The sequence below is a fragment of the Phoenix dactylifera genome, chromosome 14 (genome assembly GCF_051530095.1).
Source record: "Phoenix dactylifera cultivar Ajwa chromosome 14, Ajwa_hap1_PhDact_Kaust_v1.1, whole genome shotgun sequence".
In the NCBI taxonomy this organism is placed as follows: Eukaryota; Viridiplantae; Streptophyta; class Magnoliopsida; order Arecales; family Arecaceae; genus Phoenix; species Phoenix dactylifera.
This window is the reverse complement of record NC_143203.1, coordinates 23,724,205-23,742,117: the sequence shown is the minus strand read 5'-3', so window position 1 is coordinate 23,742,117 and position 17,913 is coordinate 23,724,205. Positions and strand designations below refer to the sequence as shown.

The 17,913-nt window shown below is 37.9% G+C and overlaps 3 protein-coding genes across 9 annotated transcripts; 2 read left to right on the top strand and 1 right to left on the bottom strand.

Annotated features, from left to right (window-relative positions):
• Window positions 1–1,565: 1,565 nt before the first annotated feature.
• Window positions 1,566–6,468, bottom strand: LOC103704987 (uncharacterized). Of its 7 annotated transcripts, none has more exons than XR_016398388.1 (4): window positions 6,095–6,467; window positions 3,500–3,830; window positions 1,983–2,250; window positions 1,566–1,881 (listed from the first exon to the last, which is right to left on the bottom strand). XR_016398388.1 is itself a non-coding variant. In XM_089927369.1 (4 exons), the coding sequence occupies exons 1-4, from the start codon at window positions 6,240–6,242 to the stop codon at window positions 2,046–2,048; spliced, it is 531 nt and encodes a 176-aa protein (XP_089783495.1). In that variant the 5' UTR covers window positions 6,243–6,468; the 3' UTR covers window positions 1,566–2,045. The 7 variants fall into 7 exon arrangements, 6 of the variants coding, with proteins under 6 accessions (XP_089783495.1, XP_089783491.1, XP_089783490.1 ...); XM_089927369.1 differs by having other exon boundaries at window positions 1,566–2,250; window positions 3,500–3,593; window positions 3,747–3,830; window positions 6,095–6,468; XM_089927365.1 differs by having other exon boundaries at window positions 2,036–2,250.
• Window positions 6,469–8,569: 2,101 nt separating this feature from the next.
• On the top strand, window positions 8,570–10,554 carry LOC103704988 (uncharacterized). The gene has a single exon (XM_008788534.6). It carries the CDS (start codon window positions 8,570–8,572, stop codon window positions 9,314–9,316), a length of 747 nt encoding a protein of 248 aa, XP_008786756.4. The 3' UTR covers window positions 9,317–10,554.
• Window positions 9,482–10,554, top strand: LOC149751402 (uncharacterized). Its single transcript, XM_089927164.1, has one exon. It carries the CDS (start codon window positions 9,482–9,484, stop codon window positions 10,409–10,411), a length of 930 nt encoding a protein of 309 aa, XP_089783290.1. The 3' UTR covers window positions 10,412–10,554.
• Window positions 10,555–17,913: the final 7,359 nt, after the last annotated feature.

Here is a 17,913-nt window from a genome sequence, read left to right as displayed (position 1 = left end):
TGGTTTATTAGAAGTTGAAACAAGTACAATCCTGAAATTCAGGAAGGTGCTGTAGAGGAGAGAAAGCAATTTAATGGCAACTAGTAAACACCCTTATTATAAGAGAGAAAATAAGAAAAATAAATTATATTAAATGAAAAGTTAAATTAAAGAGAAGTAAAAATTCAATTATTGGCATGTAAAAAATATTATCAAATGAAAATAAAAAAGAATATAACGACAACAATATATTAATTATTGTAGTAATTAAAATAAATTTTCAGTAGAAGTCAATATTATACTATTAGATGATATACTGATAAAAAAGATAAAATTAGTTATAAGCTAAAAGACCTTCTGGAAAATAAAGATTGCTACCAAATTTTAGGGAAAAAATAAAAATTTCTTATACCAATTTGAATAAATGGTGACTTTAACCAAGTTCTCTCCTAAAAGGATGGTTGTGCTAGGTAATCGTAAATCAACCGGATAGCTTAATGAGCTTATCTCTAACATTGGCATTGTTCATGTCTCGAGAGCATTTCAGTTGGACCAATGGAAGAGAATCAACAAGCCTAACTACATTAGATAGATTTCTCGTCCATTCTTCTCAAGAGGATCTGTTCCATCCATTGTTTGGCCTCTCTACACCTACTTTGGATCACTACTTGTTGGTTCTGCAGGTGTTTCTCATGAAGTGCTGAAAAAACGGATAGATAAAGAATTTTTTGTTCTCATATCCGGAGCTTAATGCTAGTGGGTGGAAATCAGGATTGATGATGCAGCTACAAGTTTAGCGATTAAGGTAAGAAATCTTCATACGAAAATCCCAAAAGGGAGCTGTGGTAGGGAATTTGACAAAGAAAGAGTTTGAGATGAAGTTGACTGAGGAAATTGATGGAGAGGAGGAGCACAATGATCTAAGTTGGATAGGAGGACATGGAGATCCGACCTAAAAGTTGATTTAGAAAACTTAAATTGGGAAGAAATAATGCAGAAGCGACGATCCCCGGTTCAACGTTTGAAGTAAGTGATAGGAATATTTCCTTCTTCCACAAAATAGCTAATAACACAAAAACGAAGAATACTATTTCTTCATTGTGAAGAAAAGCCAAATTAAGCAAGAATTCCAATTCATGAACTAATACACACAAGAAAGAGAAAAATAGAATAGAGCTACTATGTGGATACCTACACACTCCAAATAAAGTTGGTCCAGATCGGACGACCATGGACCCAACACTAACGATCCGAATCATTAAATATGATATACTATTTCTAAATTACTTAGTGCCAAAAATTAAGATGATTTAAAGTTTTGTAATCTATACATCAAATGATTAAAAAATATGCATTCTTCATGTATTTAAACTCTCCATTTTTTTACTGCTAGATGCATAAGTATATGTTAGAGATCTCCAAATCGTATGATTTTTTAACAATAAATAATTTAAAGATAGTAATTTGTGCCTAGATCACAGGTATCGACCCCCAATCATGCGGTCATGGCCCACCTTTTTTTGACTGTTGCATGGACGCCCATATATTAGGTTACCATAATATACATACATACATAGAGACAGAGAATTCATAATTTAGTGAAAAAATTGGATAACCTTTAGGTCAATGTCAAGACTCTTCTTCAGGTCTAGCAACAGGTAATATGAAAAAAAAAATACCAAAAATAGAAAATTGAAGCAAATAAAGGAATACTTTTATGACTGAAAAATCTGGACTTCATATGAACACCAAAATTCCTATTCTATTAAGCTGGGGAAAATGCAATTTTGTACTCTATCAACTCGTGCTCTTTAGGCTCTGACCATCGACTTGCAGTTACACAGTGACTTGCTGCAATTTGTATTGTAGGCTCAAACTATCATCACCATGCAACCCAACCCTCTGGAACAAGAAGAAAGCAACATAAAGATTTAAGGAAAAAAACCTTATGATCAGAGCTAGAAGGCAAAATACCCCTTTTCCTTCAACCACATTGTAGTTACCTTGCACCTCATCAATTAATCAAAATCATCATGACACGGAGAGTTATGATTACCCAATTTTTATCATAAGACGATAAGCTTTCTTGGCACATTCTCCACGACTGAATGCTCCTCACCATCATGATCATGAAAAGCAAATGTCAGTATTCCAACCAGGCAAAGCACTGAACCTAAAATAAGCTTATCGTAGTGCTCCACCCAGTGAAATTTGAGCTGGCTGGCTCCATAAAACGAGAGGGCTACCAGAGATATCATCACAGTTACAGTACTGCAAAAAAAAAAAAATTGTAATGTACTTATTGAACTCCCAAAACTGAAGAAACAACTAAAACTAAAAGGTAAGACTTGTATCAGCTGTTCATTTGATACACTAACACACACAAAAACAGAATAACAAAATAAGCGTAAACCTCTTGACCAGCATGGAATGCTGGTTATATCCATAATGCCTGGTTTAGCTTGAACAAAATTTTAAACCACATCTTTGATAGCCAGGGCCTTGCATCTAAGCTTGTAGGGCCTTGTCAACAAACTTTCTAAGCAAATTCAATTACATTTGTTATTATATCCCACATGGGTAGTTCTCATTTGATGAGGTTTTATCAGAATTCTGATGCTCTTAAACAGAATTTTTCCGGACCTAACTTCAGTGTAAACAACCCCTTGATGTATATATATTCCTTCATGAACCACATTTTAACTTTACACTCTCTTCCATTTCTAATCTGATAGCAATCAATGTATTACAAGTTAATGTCAAAAATAAAATATTAAGCTAACTCTTCAATGGCCACATATTTTGCCAAAACAACACTTAGAGAAGATGATTCTACTATGCACGTCTGTTTGGTGGGATTCTCTTATAGTAGTAAGCACAATGTAGCTTTTCAAAGTGTTGAAAAACTATTCCTAGTTTTACATTCACCAAGATTGCTTTAAACAAGAGTTTATAATAGACAATTTGATATTCATGTTTTTGACAAAACAAAGATGGGTCATCCAAATTAGGAACGAAATTGGATGAAGAAATGCAACAAAGCATTCTGCCAATCATTTACAACACTATATAATTTATCCAGATAAAAGCTCTATAACAAATATGCAACCTAGTTTAATAATTTATTTCTGATCACTAGATTAAGCATTGGTTCAGAGGTATCAAGAACAAATGAGGTGATGGTAAAATAAAATACATAAGTAAATGAGGCACGACTGGCATAATATATAAACTTAAACAACAAAAAGCCTCTGCAAAGTATTGACCGAACCAGTATAACATTGCTGTTGGACATTAACCCTGATGTCCTTCTTAGCCCCTGCTAAAGCAGGCCGACCTGCTAGAATATCCCAACTAATTATCCAAGGTACAATATAAATTCCTCACACATAAGGTCTAAAATTCGGAAGAAAGTTCATAAAACATTCTGAAATGCCACCAATTAGAATTCAAGATGAAATGCACCCAATTCATTTCATCATTTTCCTTTTACAAAACCAAAGTAGATATAGAGGCATACCTGAATAGCAGCACAACAATAGCTAGCACCATCATAGATGAGGAGTTGCCAACAGCAAGGAAAACAGGAAGTGTTGTTGCACAAGGAGATAATGCTGGTACAAGAATAAGTCCAGTCACAGCCAGCTTCTCCATGGGATGGTTGTGGGAGTGACTGTGGCCTCCCTTACCAAATAAGAATAGCAGAACGTAACTTCCTCCAAGAATTATGAGAAACAAGGATGCAAGTCTATGCACTGTTTCCTCACCAGCAATTGTGGTGGCCATGGTAATTGCAGCAATGCCAAGCAGTGAGGTTGAAATCACATGCAGGACAGCTCCAAATGCAGCTGCTAGTAAAATTAAAGAGAGATTCGTGAGTGTGCCTGGTTAGTCCCAACAATCGAACCACACAGACCTTTGCAGTCCAAATAACAACAATAGTTTCTATTTGACATCTGGAACTAACTCTAAAAGTTAACGAGCAACTGTCCGATGTTTTCTATTTACATTCCTGACCCTTAGAAAGAGCCGCTAAATGATCGGACCAGACAGGCGCAGGTAGCTCGACTACGTTACCAAATTCAAAAATCAACTACTACAAGTGGATGCAACCTGATCATCACTAAAACATGACGAACCAGTAATATGAATGACACAGGAATTATCATCAGATGTATACATAAACATGGGTTGTTTACTGTCAAAGATCACTAAATCCAGATAGAATGGAGTATGCTGCACACTGCACAATGCAAAAAATGTCGGGACATATATAAATGCCTATATATGGAGAGGACAGAGGCATACTTGCTTATATATCTCTGCTCACGTGTTGATTGATCAGTAGGCAGAATTTAAAAATATACCAATTAAACCAATAGGTACTGTAAATGCTATTGCCATTAATCATCACTGAAGTTAGCAGAGTTATGCCAAGAAGATCAATTTTTGTTACTGGAATCTACAGTAATACAGCTTAAAAGTTACATCCCTGAGAGATACTTAACTGAAAGCTTGCATACAGGTATGATACATAAAGCCAGGCAGGGATGCGGCCCTTTGGGGAGGTGTGGTGGAGGGAGTGCATGAGCATGGTCTTCAGTATGAACAAATAATATTTAAACGCAAGAAAAAAAAAACTAAGAAGTTGCTAGGTAGAAAGGCAGATAACCAGCATCTTTTTAGCACCAGAAGCATTCCAAACTTTATTAATCATGGCGCCAATGACAAAATGGGTGAAGGCTAGTGGTTATGGTTATGGTCAAATGTCATGTCACAAAATTTTGTTGTTCATGTGCATTCTCTGTTGTTTTCCCAGGAAAACAAAGAAAAAAAATCAAGAAGAAAAAAATTCTAAAAAAATAATGAAGATAAAAGAAATACAGGACATCTTGCAAATCTGTGCATCTTCCAACAATGCCTAAGCTTAAAGCAAGGAGAAGAATTATCAGTTATGAGAAGTTAAATTGGTATCAATATACGCACTGGAAAATGGAACAGGCCCACAATCTTCTTTCAAATTCAGCAATATAAAGCACATGAAATTTAAAAAAACAATATATTTTGAGAATTTGAAACCCAGATGGCCACTCAATCAACTCCAAAATCTTTAGTTGGAGATAGAAGCAGGTCTTCAGATTTCACTCCTCATATCCCAAAATAAAAAAAAATCTTCTTAAGCAATAATGTGGATAGGGTTTAAAATCCTTTTCAACTAAACATACTCTAGGTAGCAGTAAAATAAGGCATATGTGTATAAAAAGAGGACTAAGGAACCGGAAAACGGTGTCACAATCATGGTTGATAAAAGGTTTTTCGCAATATACAGCCTAAAATATACACAACAGAAATATCGAAACATCGAATTTACGTAAAACCACTCATTTCCTCCAAATAAAGTTTTATTTAATAACTTTCTATCGACCAAAAGTTAAAACAGGAATTTAGTTTATAGTAAGTACCAACAGAGCCTTGATGATGAGTAATGATAAAGGTGAATATTAAAAAGTGGGAGTGTTTATAAGCATGCAACCAACTTAGATAAATTGCAGGGGCAACAAGGCTCAGTTTTAAGCCCTTTCCTGCAGTTGTTTTAAACAAATTGACTGCTGGAAAAAAAGAGAATGCCCATCTGGGTTGATAAGACAAGTGAAAGAGTCAATCTCGAACAAGAGATTCCTTAAACAATTTCCCCCTCCTTATTGGATTCAATTTACAAAAGGCTGAATAAATAGGATGTCTCCAGTGGGGAAAAAATAAGGGTCTTAAAGAAGTAATGCAATGTAATAATGATATATCATTGAGTCTTAAGGAAATATTTAGAAGTAGTTGTAATATTCCTTTATTTATGAATTACTAACTAAGATTTAAATTAGGATGCTTTCTGGTGAACCTTAAACACACTGAAGATACCAAGTTTTCACTCCAAGACCAATTCCACGTCTAATACGATCCATCTGCAATCGAGACACAGTACAAGGATGACAAGATCTTAGAGACCACATTTCTGTAGATCTCTAACAGAATGTATGACAGTAGAAAAAAATTAAACCCGGAATGATTCTGAAGACGATGACAAGATCTTAGGAAAGAATGTGACGAATATATAACTCACTGACGAGGAGAGTTCTGGAGAGGCTCCATTTCTGGGCGCGGCCGACAATGGAGAAAGGGAGCCAGTGGGTGGGGATGAAGGAATGGAGCAGCGATATGGTCGCGATCCCTCCGATCGTGGATAAATCCTTCGGGTTGAAACCCTCCATTTCGAACCCCAGAGATCTATAGATCAGTCATACAAATCGCTTCCATTCCCAAGATCTAAGCAAAAACTACTACATACTACCAATTCCTTGGATTGAATTCCAACAAGAAGGAGAGGCGAATCGAGATCTAAAGGGGAGGGAGGGAGCGAGAGAGAGTTAAAGGAGTGGTGTTTTTGCGAGTGCGAGCGAGTAGGAGTGAGATAGCCCGGCGTGAGCTATCAGGTGTTTTAAGCGCCTTGCCATTTTGAGATAAATAGCAGATGGGCGCACTTCCAGGAAACACCCACTTTCACACCCTCCAGTGACACGTGGTGCAGTGCACATGTGGCCCCACGGAAGACGACCGTTCCGGGTCAGTCGAATCCACACGAATGGAAAAAAATGGGGTGCTGATGATTGGCACTCAGATCATAAACACCTGTGAATAAATTGTAAATTCTATGGTAAATTTTGATCAACAATTTCATAAAAAATAATTACAAGAATAATAAAGAATTTAAAATTTTAATAATTTGAAAGATATTGTTATTACTTTCATGATGATTCCTAAATGATGAAAAAAATGTACTAATCTGGCCTGAAACAAGTCCAATTTCCCTCTCTTAGCCCATATACAAAGGCAGAACTCGTATTTCTAACTTCTGACCACCCTTCTCCACCTCACTCTCGTGCCATGCTATGTCCATGCTTGTATTTTGTTTTGCAGTAATTTTATTCAGCTAGATAAGGATCTTTCAAATCTTTCTTAGTTCCCTGCAATCATCTGGAAGCTTAAACTCGTTTTTTATAAGATTTCACCGTTATTGCACATCTCTAACATATAAAAAAACGAATGCAACATAATTTACGGACTATCTAAGGTACAAGAACACATTGGTGGTTGAATAGACAGAACACTACAGAAGATCTAAGATACATGAATATAGCGTGATTACATCAACCTTTATACTCCCGTGCCTTGTGATGTTCTTCCATATCATGGAATGTGGGAACATTGAATCTTAAGAGTTTGTCGAGGCTATTATCCTGGATCGTGGAGAATATTATATGAGCAACTCCGTCCAAATCAACATCTAAGCTACGTAGATGCAGCCTAGCAACAAAGCTGCAGCGTAATTGGTGTGATATCTTGGAGCCATCCTTTAGAAATCATCGGTATCTGTAGTAAACCTAGACTAGTTTCTTCTCGGAGAGCTTCGTTTGTGTTCTATTTTGCTGATACTATTAGTTATATTTATTCTCGCATAACTTTTCTTTCTACCCAAAATGTATTTAAAGTTTTATTCCGTCAAATTATGTTTTGAGAATCAGACTTCGACCGTAATGAGGTAGGTTTTATTCGACCCGAGGTGGATCAGAGGTGAATATAGATAATGGTAAAATTCATCCCAAACTCTACTCAAATGTATATAACTCTTCATAAATTTCTTCAACAAGGCAAAAACAAAAAGATGATTTGCATGCAAAAATATTGATTTTTGTAACTTTATCCGACTTAATCCTTCCAATCTACTCTATCTAACTCCATTTCATCCTATCGTGCCTGGAGATTCTACTTGCCCCGCTCGATCTCTAGACAAGTATGGAACATATCTAGGTAATAGTCTATACTCAATCTGTTACTATCTCTAGCTTCGCCTTTGCTAGTACTTTTTTGTTATATTTATTTTTGCGCATATTTTTCTTTCTACTAAAAGAAATAATTTAAATGCTCCAGCCCAGGTCAAGAGCAACATCACAAACCATAAGGGCCGAGATTGTATCTTTCGCATAAAGAATGTTTGATCTTTTTTTCTTTTTTGCGACCGTAAAAAAATATAAAATATATAAATAAATCTATCTCATCCTATTAGCTTAAGCTTGTAGGATAAGTGGTGATTTTAACAGCGACATCAACTATTGATCATATCTCCCATAGATTTTTTTCAAAATACTCTCTTTTTTTTTTCATCTGTTTGTATAGATTTTGAAATAAATATTGCGCAATCCAACGGCTAGTGCAATCCACCAAATAAAGAAAAAAAAGAAAGAAGAAGGAGGTGAAATAATTCTACCGCATATAGAACCTGAACCATAAACCCTCTCCTTCCCCTCCCCGCATCACCCTCGGGTTTGAGACCTCGGGTTCTCTTTCGATTGATCTTCGTTCGCCACGCCGACCGTTTGGATTGCACAATAGCTGCTTCGAGATCCGTGCAGACGGATGAATGAAGAGATCGAATTCGATCGGCTGCTAGGAGATCAAACCCTAGCTCTGGCTCGCATATCCTTTTACAAGGCGGTCAGGTCTCCAGTGTCTCGACTTCGATCCAAATCTCCGCTCCGCGATGGGGATCGATCTCTTCGACTCGTGCGATCCGGGCACCGAGGACGTCGACCTCTCCAAGATCGAGGTCGACAAGCAGTACGCCCGGCGATTGGAGCACAACAAGAAGCGGGAGGCCCTCCAGAGGTACGAGGAGCTCAAGAAGCGCGGCCTCGCCGGCAACTCCGACGACTCCGACGAGGATGAGTCCTCGTCAGACGACGGCAACGACGATCCCGTCGACTCCGGTAAGAGGGACCTCCAGTTCTTCGATGCCCTCGTCAGGGTTCGGAAGAAGGACCCCAGTATCCTCCAAAAGGATGCAAAAATCTACTCCGATGATGAAGAAGAGGGGGAGGAGAAGCCCAAAGCTGCGAAAAAGGAGAGACCTTTGTACCTGAAGGACGTCATGGCCCAGCATTTGATCGAGGAAGGACCGGAATTCGGTGGGAAGCCGCTGAAAAATAACCCCAAGGTCTACAACAAGGAGCAGGAGGAGGGTCTCAAGGCATTCCTGGAGGCGGCGGAGAAAGAGGAAGATGAAGCCGGGTCTGAGGATGATGGCGATATCATTAAAGAGAAGGAGGCGGTTGTGGAGGAGGTTGATGAGGATGCCGATGAGCGCAACAAGAAATTGGATGATTACTTCGGGAAAGATGATGAATTGAACGAGGATGATTTGTTCCTGAAGAACTATTTTCTCCAGAGGCCGTGGGCCACGCAGGATAAGGACAACAAGCGGCCGTTCGACGACATTGATGTTTCATAGGACGAGGATGAGCTCGACAAGCAGGATAGGTATGAGGCGGAGTACAATTTCCGGCATGAGGAAGGGGAGGCGGACCGAGTTCTGGGTCACTCGAGGTTTATTGAAGGGTCGGTGAGGAAGAAGACGAGCAGCAGGAAGCTGCAGAGGAAGAGCAAGGAGGAGAGGATGGCGCTGGCTGAGTTTGAGAGGAAGGAGGAGCTGAAGCACTTGAAGAATCTGAAGAAGAAGGAGATCCAGGAGAAGCTCGAGAAGATTCGAGCGATTGCAGGGGTTGGAGAGGATGGGGTCTGCAAGCTGGATGAGGATGATCTAGAGGAAGATTTCAATCCAGAGGAGTATGATAAGAAGATGAAAGAAATGTTCGATGCGGACTATTATGATGCCGAGGATGCTGATCCAGGGTTTGGAAGCAATGACGAGGCTGATTTGGAGAAGCCGGATTTTGATAAGGAAGATGAATTGCTTGGGCTTCCCAAAGGTTGGGATGTTGGTGGATCTAATGAGGGGTTTGAGGCAGTGAGAGAGAGGGTCTTAAAACAGAAAGAGGAAGAAGAGCCACAAAAGGAGGAGGGTAAGAGGAAGAGGAAGCGTAAAATCTCTCTTAAGGAGAAAGTTGGACTTGATAAGGAGTTGGAGGAGTATTATAAGTTGGATTATGAAGATACAATTGGAGACCTGAAGACTCGGTTCAAGTACAAGTCTGTTCCAGCTAATAGATATGGCTTGCAACCTGAAGAGCTTTTAGTGGCTAATGACAAGGATTTGAACCAATATGTTTCCCTGAAGAGGTTAGCACCGTATAGGGAGAAGGAGTGGAAGGTGACGTATCACCAGAAGTTGAAAAAGGATTTGATTCTTCATGGAGGAAAAACAGATGCCCACAAGAATGGTAAGAAGCAGAGGACAGAGGGAGGCCCAAGATCGACAGAGCCAGAGAAGGAAAAACAGAAAACAGAACCTGAGGAAGCAAATGGTGAACCTAATCCATTGTCTAGGCGCAGTAGAAGAAGACGCCGGCAGGCTGAATTGAAACTGTCCCACTCGAGGCTCATGGCTTATGGAAAGGTCCCCTCGAAACCTCGGAAGAAGCACTAAAGTTTTTGGAGAAAGTTGCATGGATATTTAAAAGGTTGTTCATTTATAAAATTTTGTCTTCTTTTGTTATTGATTTTTAGGTAGGCAAATCCTGTACTCTTTTCCTCAAAAGATGGAGTGATCAGTCAGCTTTCCTTTCTTTTCCTGGGTCTCTAATGTTGGAATCCTAATACTCTTCATAGTCGTTGTGTTTAAATTGCTATTTGTGAGGCACATTTGAGCACTTTGCAGTGGAAAAGTAATTTATTATCCGACTACTGACAAATTTAATAATGTTTTTCTCTAATGCTTTACGTGAAAACTGTGTATTTTGCTTCATTTCTGGGTGGAACTAATACTAATATATTTGGGGAAAGTTATTCGTTCTTCTTCTATCTCTGTAAGATCTTTTATCTTGTTTTCAACGGAGTCTTGATATTGATAACTGATATTTCAATACAGTTATTCCATATAAATGAGTTAAGGATTAACATGATACCGATTGTCAAACAGCCATGCCTAATTGCTGCTAAAAAGCATTGAGCAAGCGAAGGTCATAAATTTATATATGTTTGGGCATTAGGTAGCGTTTTGTTGCTTTATAAGGATGGTTTAGTAAGGACGCAAAAATCAAGGAAGTGCTTATCAAATGGTAGTGTAGGATGGATGAGACTATCTGGTGTGGCCAAGGGGGGCAAGAAATCTGCAACAAGCTTGCACTGAATAAATTCCTATTGAATCCGTCAAGCAAGGAAAGTTATAAACTCATGTCGTCTGGCTTGAACTTAAGCATTTATGTAGAGGGAAGCTCTTGATAACTTCTGACCACTGTTTGTCTTGGTAGTGTCAATCTTGTTCCTAGCTGTACTTGCATAAGCTGTAGTGCCCAATTAGGGGATCATAGATATTTATTTTTAATTGCAAAACCTCTGCGGAGATATGGGCATTGTTCTACCAAAATGGTGATATGCCTTGCTAGTCCAAAATAAGGACGAATTTAGACAATTTCCTCATCAAGATGACTAAAGATGATTATAGGGACGACTTAAAGACAATCTTGCGACTATTAGTTCATGTGGCTTGCAAAAGTTTCAAACATATTTTGAATATAATAGATAGAACAATAGTCATTATAGGGATGGCTTAGAGACAATGTTGCGACTATTGGTACATGTGGATTGCAAAAGTTTCATGCATGTTTGAATAGAATAGATAGAACAACTAGAACATACTTCATTTTATAAGTAGGTGGGTCGAAGATTGCCCTTGTTCTTAAGACAATAATGGGGAGAGATATCAAGTGGAACACCTCATGGGTGTCTTGGGCGATATTTAAACAAACTAATAATTGAAGCAATGTTATGTATTATAAGAATTGAGTAAGGAAAGTTATGTTCACATTCTAGTGAACATAATGCCTGCTTGCAAAGGCATGGCATGTTTTCTTAAATATAAGATCATTTGGTTAATGTTATGGAGTTGAGACAGGATGGCATTGGTGCACTCAAGGTTGTTAAGTTAATACTCGTACAATTGATACAGTTTCTGCTTGCATGTAATTCTTAAATCAAGCAGTTACCTCCAGCTTTCTGTCATTCTATAATTTTTCATTTAAAATTTTTTCAGTTGTACCTGTACTTTGGAAATTAGTTGACTATCATTACTAATTCCATAAAACCTTTCTATTTGCCTCTCATTTCAGGTAGTTGTTTATACCATAGGAGTAAATAGTTAAGTTGAAGCTTCAGCCATGAAGTAATTTATAATTGTGTTTTTGATGTTCATCCATATTGAGATGAGATGTCGAACATTCACTGTTGTCAACTTTGACATGAGTGGACATGCTCCATGCTTGAAAGGGATTAAATATTTTCAAAGAAGCATCTAAGGCTTCAAAACTTAATGATTCCATTAGAAATATTACACATGCATTCTTATGAAAAGTATGTTACTAATGAAACATTTCATATATTTAAATCAACTTATTTGAAACAGCATGTAAAACTAGGATTTACTCTGGGCACCTTACAAGATTTCTTTCCCCTAAATTTAAACCATTTGGTTTTAAATGAATTTAGTCAAGATTTGTTCCAAAATAATTTTCAAGATTTTTCAAAAGTTTAATTATTAAAGGTGTTTCGAGGTGACTGAGGTTGATTCTAAACAATAAATCATCTGAAACTGACTATAACTGACCACTTGTCTGACAAATTGGTTCTTCACCAATATTAGCTGAGACGTTTAACATCTTTGGTAGCTGAAACTTTAATTGATACTCATTGACATCGGCAAGTAAAATGGTGTAGAAAATGTTCAAAAATAAGGGCAAAGGTTGTGAATATTGGAGTGTATTCTGAGCTTCTAGTTGCTCACTGTCTTAATAGGTATGTCACAGTTATTTGCCTATTCGTATTTTAAGACTCTGGATGGAGTGAACCTCTAAGCTTTTCTCCTTGAATATGCCAACGGTGGTTTAATAAAGGGAGGTTTTCAGGAATATTCGATGTCATTGAAGATGATCTAGATTTCATAAATGTAGTTATAATGACCATTAAGCCTGCTATTTTGGATCATGGTTTCATTCTGCATGAATAATTAAATTGCAGTTTTCGAGGGTGTTGGTACATCAAAGATGTTATGTCATCTAAATTTTGTGTCATAAGCTTTAATTGTAGGAACCTTATATTGTTTACTGAGCTGATAACTCTTAATTGATGAGATTTCTATTCTGTGACCAACTAGCCCTGGCTACCATGAGTTATTAAAAATCAGTTTAACCTAACTATCCTGTTACCATGTTTTCTTTTAATTTGCTTTATGTAAATTAAAGTACTGTTCTTCTAAAAGGCCTGTAAGTAAACTTTTAATATGACACACGGTTTGTATTTTACTCACATTTTATGTAGACAATCTTGGACCTCATTTTATTTCCCCAATAAAATGCTTTCAATTTGTAACAGATGAAGTGGTTTCTACATATATTCGTTTTTTCCAAACTCATTTTTCTTTCCACTAGCCATTTTGTTGATCTGCTTCACGTGGATGATTGTCGATTTTGGCAATATGTTGCCACATCAACACAGCAAGAAAAAGAGCATCCTTCAGTTATACAAGTGTGGATTAAGAGGCTGGGGTTCAGTATTTTTTGATATGGTTCTAAGAAGGGTGAGATTATGTTTAGAGACCTAATACATGCATCTTTCTCCTGCAAATTCATGCAGAAAATAATTCTTATGTGTTGCAGGTGATTATCAATAAATCAAATTGATCACTGCTGCACTTTGTGACAGATCCATTGCTATAGTTTAATGCAACTTATCCTGCTCATGTCTTGCTTTCTTTTGTGAATTTGTCCTTGAAAGAGCTTTGAATAATTAGCTTCAACATTTAGCCTGTTAGAGACCACTCTGTAAACTATCCTTGAAAGAAATTGGGGTTCAAATGCAACGTATTCTGCAAATCTTTCTTTTTTAACAAATCATCCTCAAAAGGAAGTAACTAGTTATAATTTAAGCACGTCAAAGTCCCAAGGACAACTCGGTAACCTCAAAGAAATATGAGGCACCACCGAAAGAATGACAAACCATCATACGTCATGCTTTAATTTTAGACCTAACCTGTGGACTGTGGTTGTAGAGTTTGCTCAATTGTTTGCAACAACCAAAGTTGCTGATGAGCTGAGGGAATTTGTATATGCTTATATGTGATTCTTTATTCAGAGAAATGAAGTATAATCTGAAATGAAACTAGTTAAACCTGATTTTAGAACTTCTGGATAATGCTTATGTGTATGTCTTCACAATATCTGGAACTGTTGATGCTTTTGCTTGTCATGGGCATCAGGCGATTAAGAAGACGGAGCTTAGAAAGAACAGGTTTTCTTTCCTTTTTATCGTTTGCCCCTCATTTTTCTTTGTAACTTTGACGAAGTGGTGCCCAAGAATTTCCACTTTTTGGGCGTATTCAAAGAATCTCCCTAGCCTACAGTGTCATGCTGCTGCTGCAGTCATGACAATTTAAATGGAGCAGTGCCCAAAAATTACTTGTAACATGGAATGTCCATGTTTTTCGATTCTTTTGTATTGATGCCATTCTATGGTGGTTTGTTTATTGAGAGAGCCTATGATAATTTGTAGTATCTCAAAAGTGGTCCATATATTTTGAATGCTTTTGCTCTTGATCATTGTTGAAATCCTTATTGTTAATTACAGTACATCCATTTGTTGCAACGAAGGCTTTAAAGCTGCACTTATGCAGCCTGAGCTTCCCCTGGTCATTCAGAAAATGGAAACCTGATACTCGCTGGCAGCTAGAACTAACTTGACGTAACGAGAACTATGTGAAGATTTTGCGAAAGTAATGAATGTCAGAGTGCATAAGGACTTCAGATATATGCTCTTGCAGGTTGACTTTCATGTAGATTAACTGAGGCTCGGACATGCTGCAGGGATTCTCGTTTGGAGGTTATGGTTTTGAATCCAGTTGATTTATTGTGGACCTTTTATAGCTCTAATGATTAATGTAGGTGTCAGTTTATTTCTCTTTTTAAAACAGAAAAAAAGGCATCAAGATGCAATGGCAATGACTGAATGACATGCATTTCGCTGGATTGTGTTCGTGCACCTTCATAAATAGACTTTTATAAACGCTGATCATGCATCGTTTACTTCATTTACTTGTTCCTTTGCTACATATATAAAAGACTCTGCTAAAAAGGTCTCCCTTGCGTGGAAGGTCTGCTTGCTAAAATAAGCTATTCGACATTATGGAAGGCAGGCATGGTAATGTGCCTGCTGATTGGGCAGCGAAGGAAGGCACTTCGGCTAATGGTCCGGTGACTTGGGAGTTTTTCTTCCCACCTGAGCCAAATGCTCTTGTAACTATTGATTCCCTTTGAAATGGGTGTTTTAGAATGTAACAGACATTAGCCATATATGTAAGAGGGGATCAGGAGAATCATTTCAGGGCAGTTCAGAACAAGCTCCTGTTAGGAAAATCATGCATGCCCTGGAGGTGGCAATCAATATACAGAGAAATCACCTGAGCTAATAGGTGAGTAAGCTCGATCTAGTTTAGGTTTTATCGGTTCTATCGGTTTTAAGACTAGCTGATCTACCTGTACATGATGTTTGCATGCAGGGGAGGGGAGGCCGCAACTTAGCTGGATTACCGACCTCGATGGTGAAACACCTGGCAAGGAAGAAAGTTCTTTAGCAGGCATGCTACATAAGAGGATGAGGTGTGTAGCAATGTACTCTTTTTTTGGTTAGCATAGAGTTATCCAAAAATTCAAAACAGAAAAACCCTGTATGATACTCTAATTTGATTCTTATACCTAGAATACTGAGTGGCAACAGCTCACCAAAGTAGTAGGGTTATAGTTAGTGTCACGCGTGGAGATAATTTATTATATACCAAAAATATTTAAGAGGCAACAGCCTACAATCTGCAGTACCAGTGGTAATGGAAGGAGACAGGAATTAGTATTCAGTCCACAGATTAGAGCTGTCCAAGATATATAATCTCGTACAGCTCTTTAATTGTTCCCTAACCAATCAACACCTTAGAACTGTATTGTTCTCAGAGCCAGAACCTTCCAATCATCAATGACAGATAGCTCATTTATGGGTCTACACCCTTGAGTCCTTTGTTCTCAAGAATTGTTGGATGGGTAAAGATTTAGGAGTTGAGGAGGCTCCATCTGAAATCATGGTTTCATCAGCTGGTACTGTTGCAGTGGTCATGCCAGCTAAGAGCTCGCAATGCAAAAGAATTGCCCATTTAATCAGGTCAGTGTCATGACCTAATAATGTTCGTAATTTGTGTTGGCAGTATGACTAACAGAATTTTAATCTAGTTTCAACATTGTTTCATTTTGATTAGTGCAAAGATGCAGTCGTTGTCGATTACATCAAGAATATCTTTTGGTGGGTGCAACTCGTCAAGATGATATAATGTCTTGTTTCAAGTAATGAACCATCGTCGTTCGCTTAACATCTATAGTCAAAGTTTAGCACAATTCAGACCATTTCTTCCCAAGTTGTTGTTAGGCAACCTGACCTACCCTGACTAGTTAGGCATGTGCCTAGATCTCTTAACCTATTGGCCAGAAAAAAATAGCCAGGATCAATGATGTAGTTATAGTTCTCTTATGCGCATGTGAAAATTTTTTTCACTCTGTTTAATTAGTTAATGTGCAAGAAATATATTATATACTGAGAATTTTCTGTGTTTCACTAGAGTTTTTTTTACTGCGACTCCACCTGAATCTTACAGTTCTTTGGAGCTTTTCAAAATTCATCAACAAATCCCCTAATAGTTCAGCTCTTTTTCTCTAGAGTCTTAGATTACTCACCAAGGATTTTGGGTCATTAACATCGAAGCAGACATCACGGTGGCACATTATTTCTTTGGGGATCAAGATTCCTGTACAGCTTAATTCGATCGCACATGCACCTTATTTATTTTAGGATATAGATTCCTGATAAAGCTTCTTTCAAGATGAATAGGGGATCAACAGTATGGAACTCTATTTTACTTGGGTCCTGTCTCACCACCTAGCATTGTAGTTCTTTATTCGCAAGTCCTTGTCAGAAGAATTCAGACAACTTTTTACCCCACAATCTTCCAAATCTCCATGCCATTGCTCAAACTTAAGAGACAAAAATGATTGTTAAAATTCCTAATCAAAAAGTTTACAAGGTCACACTCGACGAAAATCATCTCCGCTAAATTCAAATCAGACACTGCAACTCCTACTTGAAGAAAACCTGGCTAAAGATGCTGTAGAGACCATACAATATAATGGCTACACAGAAGTCAGAATTCTTGGATTTTACATCATCCAGGAGTCTTTGAGGTTACCCTATAACCCTTCCAATGTTCGACAAATCTTACTGTAGTTCACAGAACCTTTGAAAATCTTCTAGTCAGCTCCATAGTCATCCAGCTTTCCCATAATTTCTTAATGCCTACCATACCATCCTACAAAACCTACTGTCGACAGTCTGACAGGTAAAAACATTGACCTTACGACAAGTCGCCGACATAAAATTGAACATCTTCTACCAGACACATCTTTCCTGCAGAGCGAAAGGCTGAAATAAAAAGCTTCACCTGTTGACAAGTCCAATAGAAAATTGAGCATCTAGGACCACCAGTTACATCTTTCCTGAAGACAAATAGAGTTGTGCAAATCTGTAGCCATTGTTTTCTGGGTTTCCAATGGGACATGAATTTGTGGACCATGCATATCCACGACACTAACTTGGATGTAGCCAACGATGTATATCTAGATGAATCTGTTGTGGATGCTCCACTACTATCTAGCTGCCCCATCATGATGACCTGTTCCCTTGGGTATTTTCTACTTCCACAAGGGAAAGCAAAAGGACATGGAAATTAATCCATTAAGAATGAAGGAAATAGCGAACAAACTGCGAGATGCCAAAATCAGACCTAACAAATAGCAGAAGTTGAAAGAGCAAAGCCAACAACATCGCTTATCCAAAAGGAACAGGAAA

Coding starts and splice junctions, on each gene's coding strand:
- LOC103704987 (XM_089927364.1), bottom strand. CDS start 6,242: ATGGAGGGTTTCAACCCGAAGGATTTATCCACGATCGGAGGGATCGCG. Junction 3,831..6,094: donor CTCCAGAACTCTCCTCGTCA/GTGAGTTATATA, acceptor TAATTTTACTAG/CAGCTGCATTTGGAGCTGTC. Junction 2,251..3,499: donor ATTGTTGTGCTGCTATTCAG/GTATGCCTCTAT, acceptor TTTTTTTTGCAG/TACTGTAACTGTGATGATAT.
- LOC103704988 (XM_008788534.6), top strand. CDS start 8,570: ATGGGGATCGATCTCTTCGACTCGTGCGATCCGGGCACCGAGGACGTC.
- LOC149751402 (XM_089927164.1), top strand. CDS start 9,482: ATGGCGCTGGCTGAGTTTGAGAGGAAGGAGGAGCTGAAGCACTTGAAG.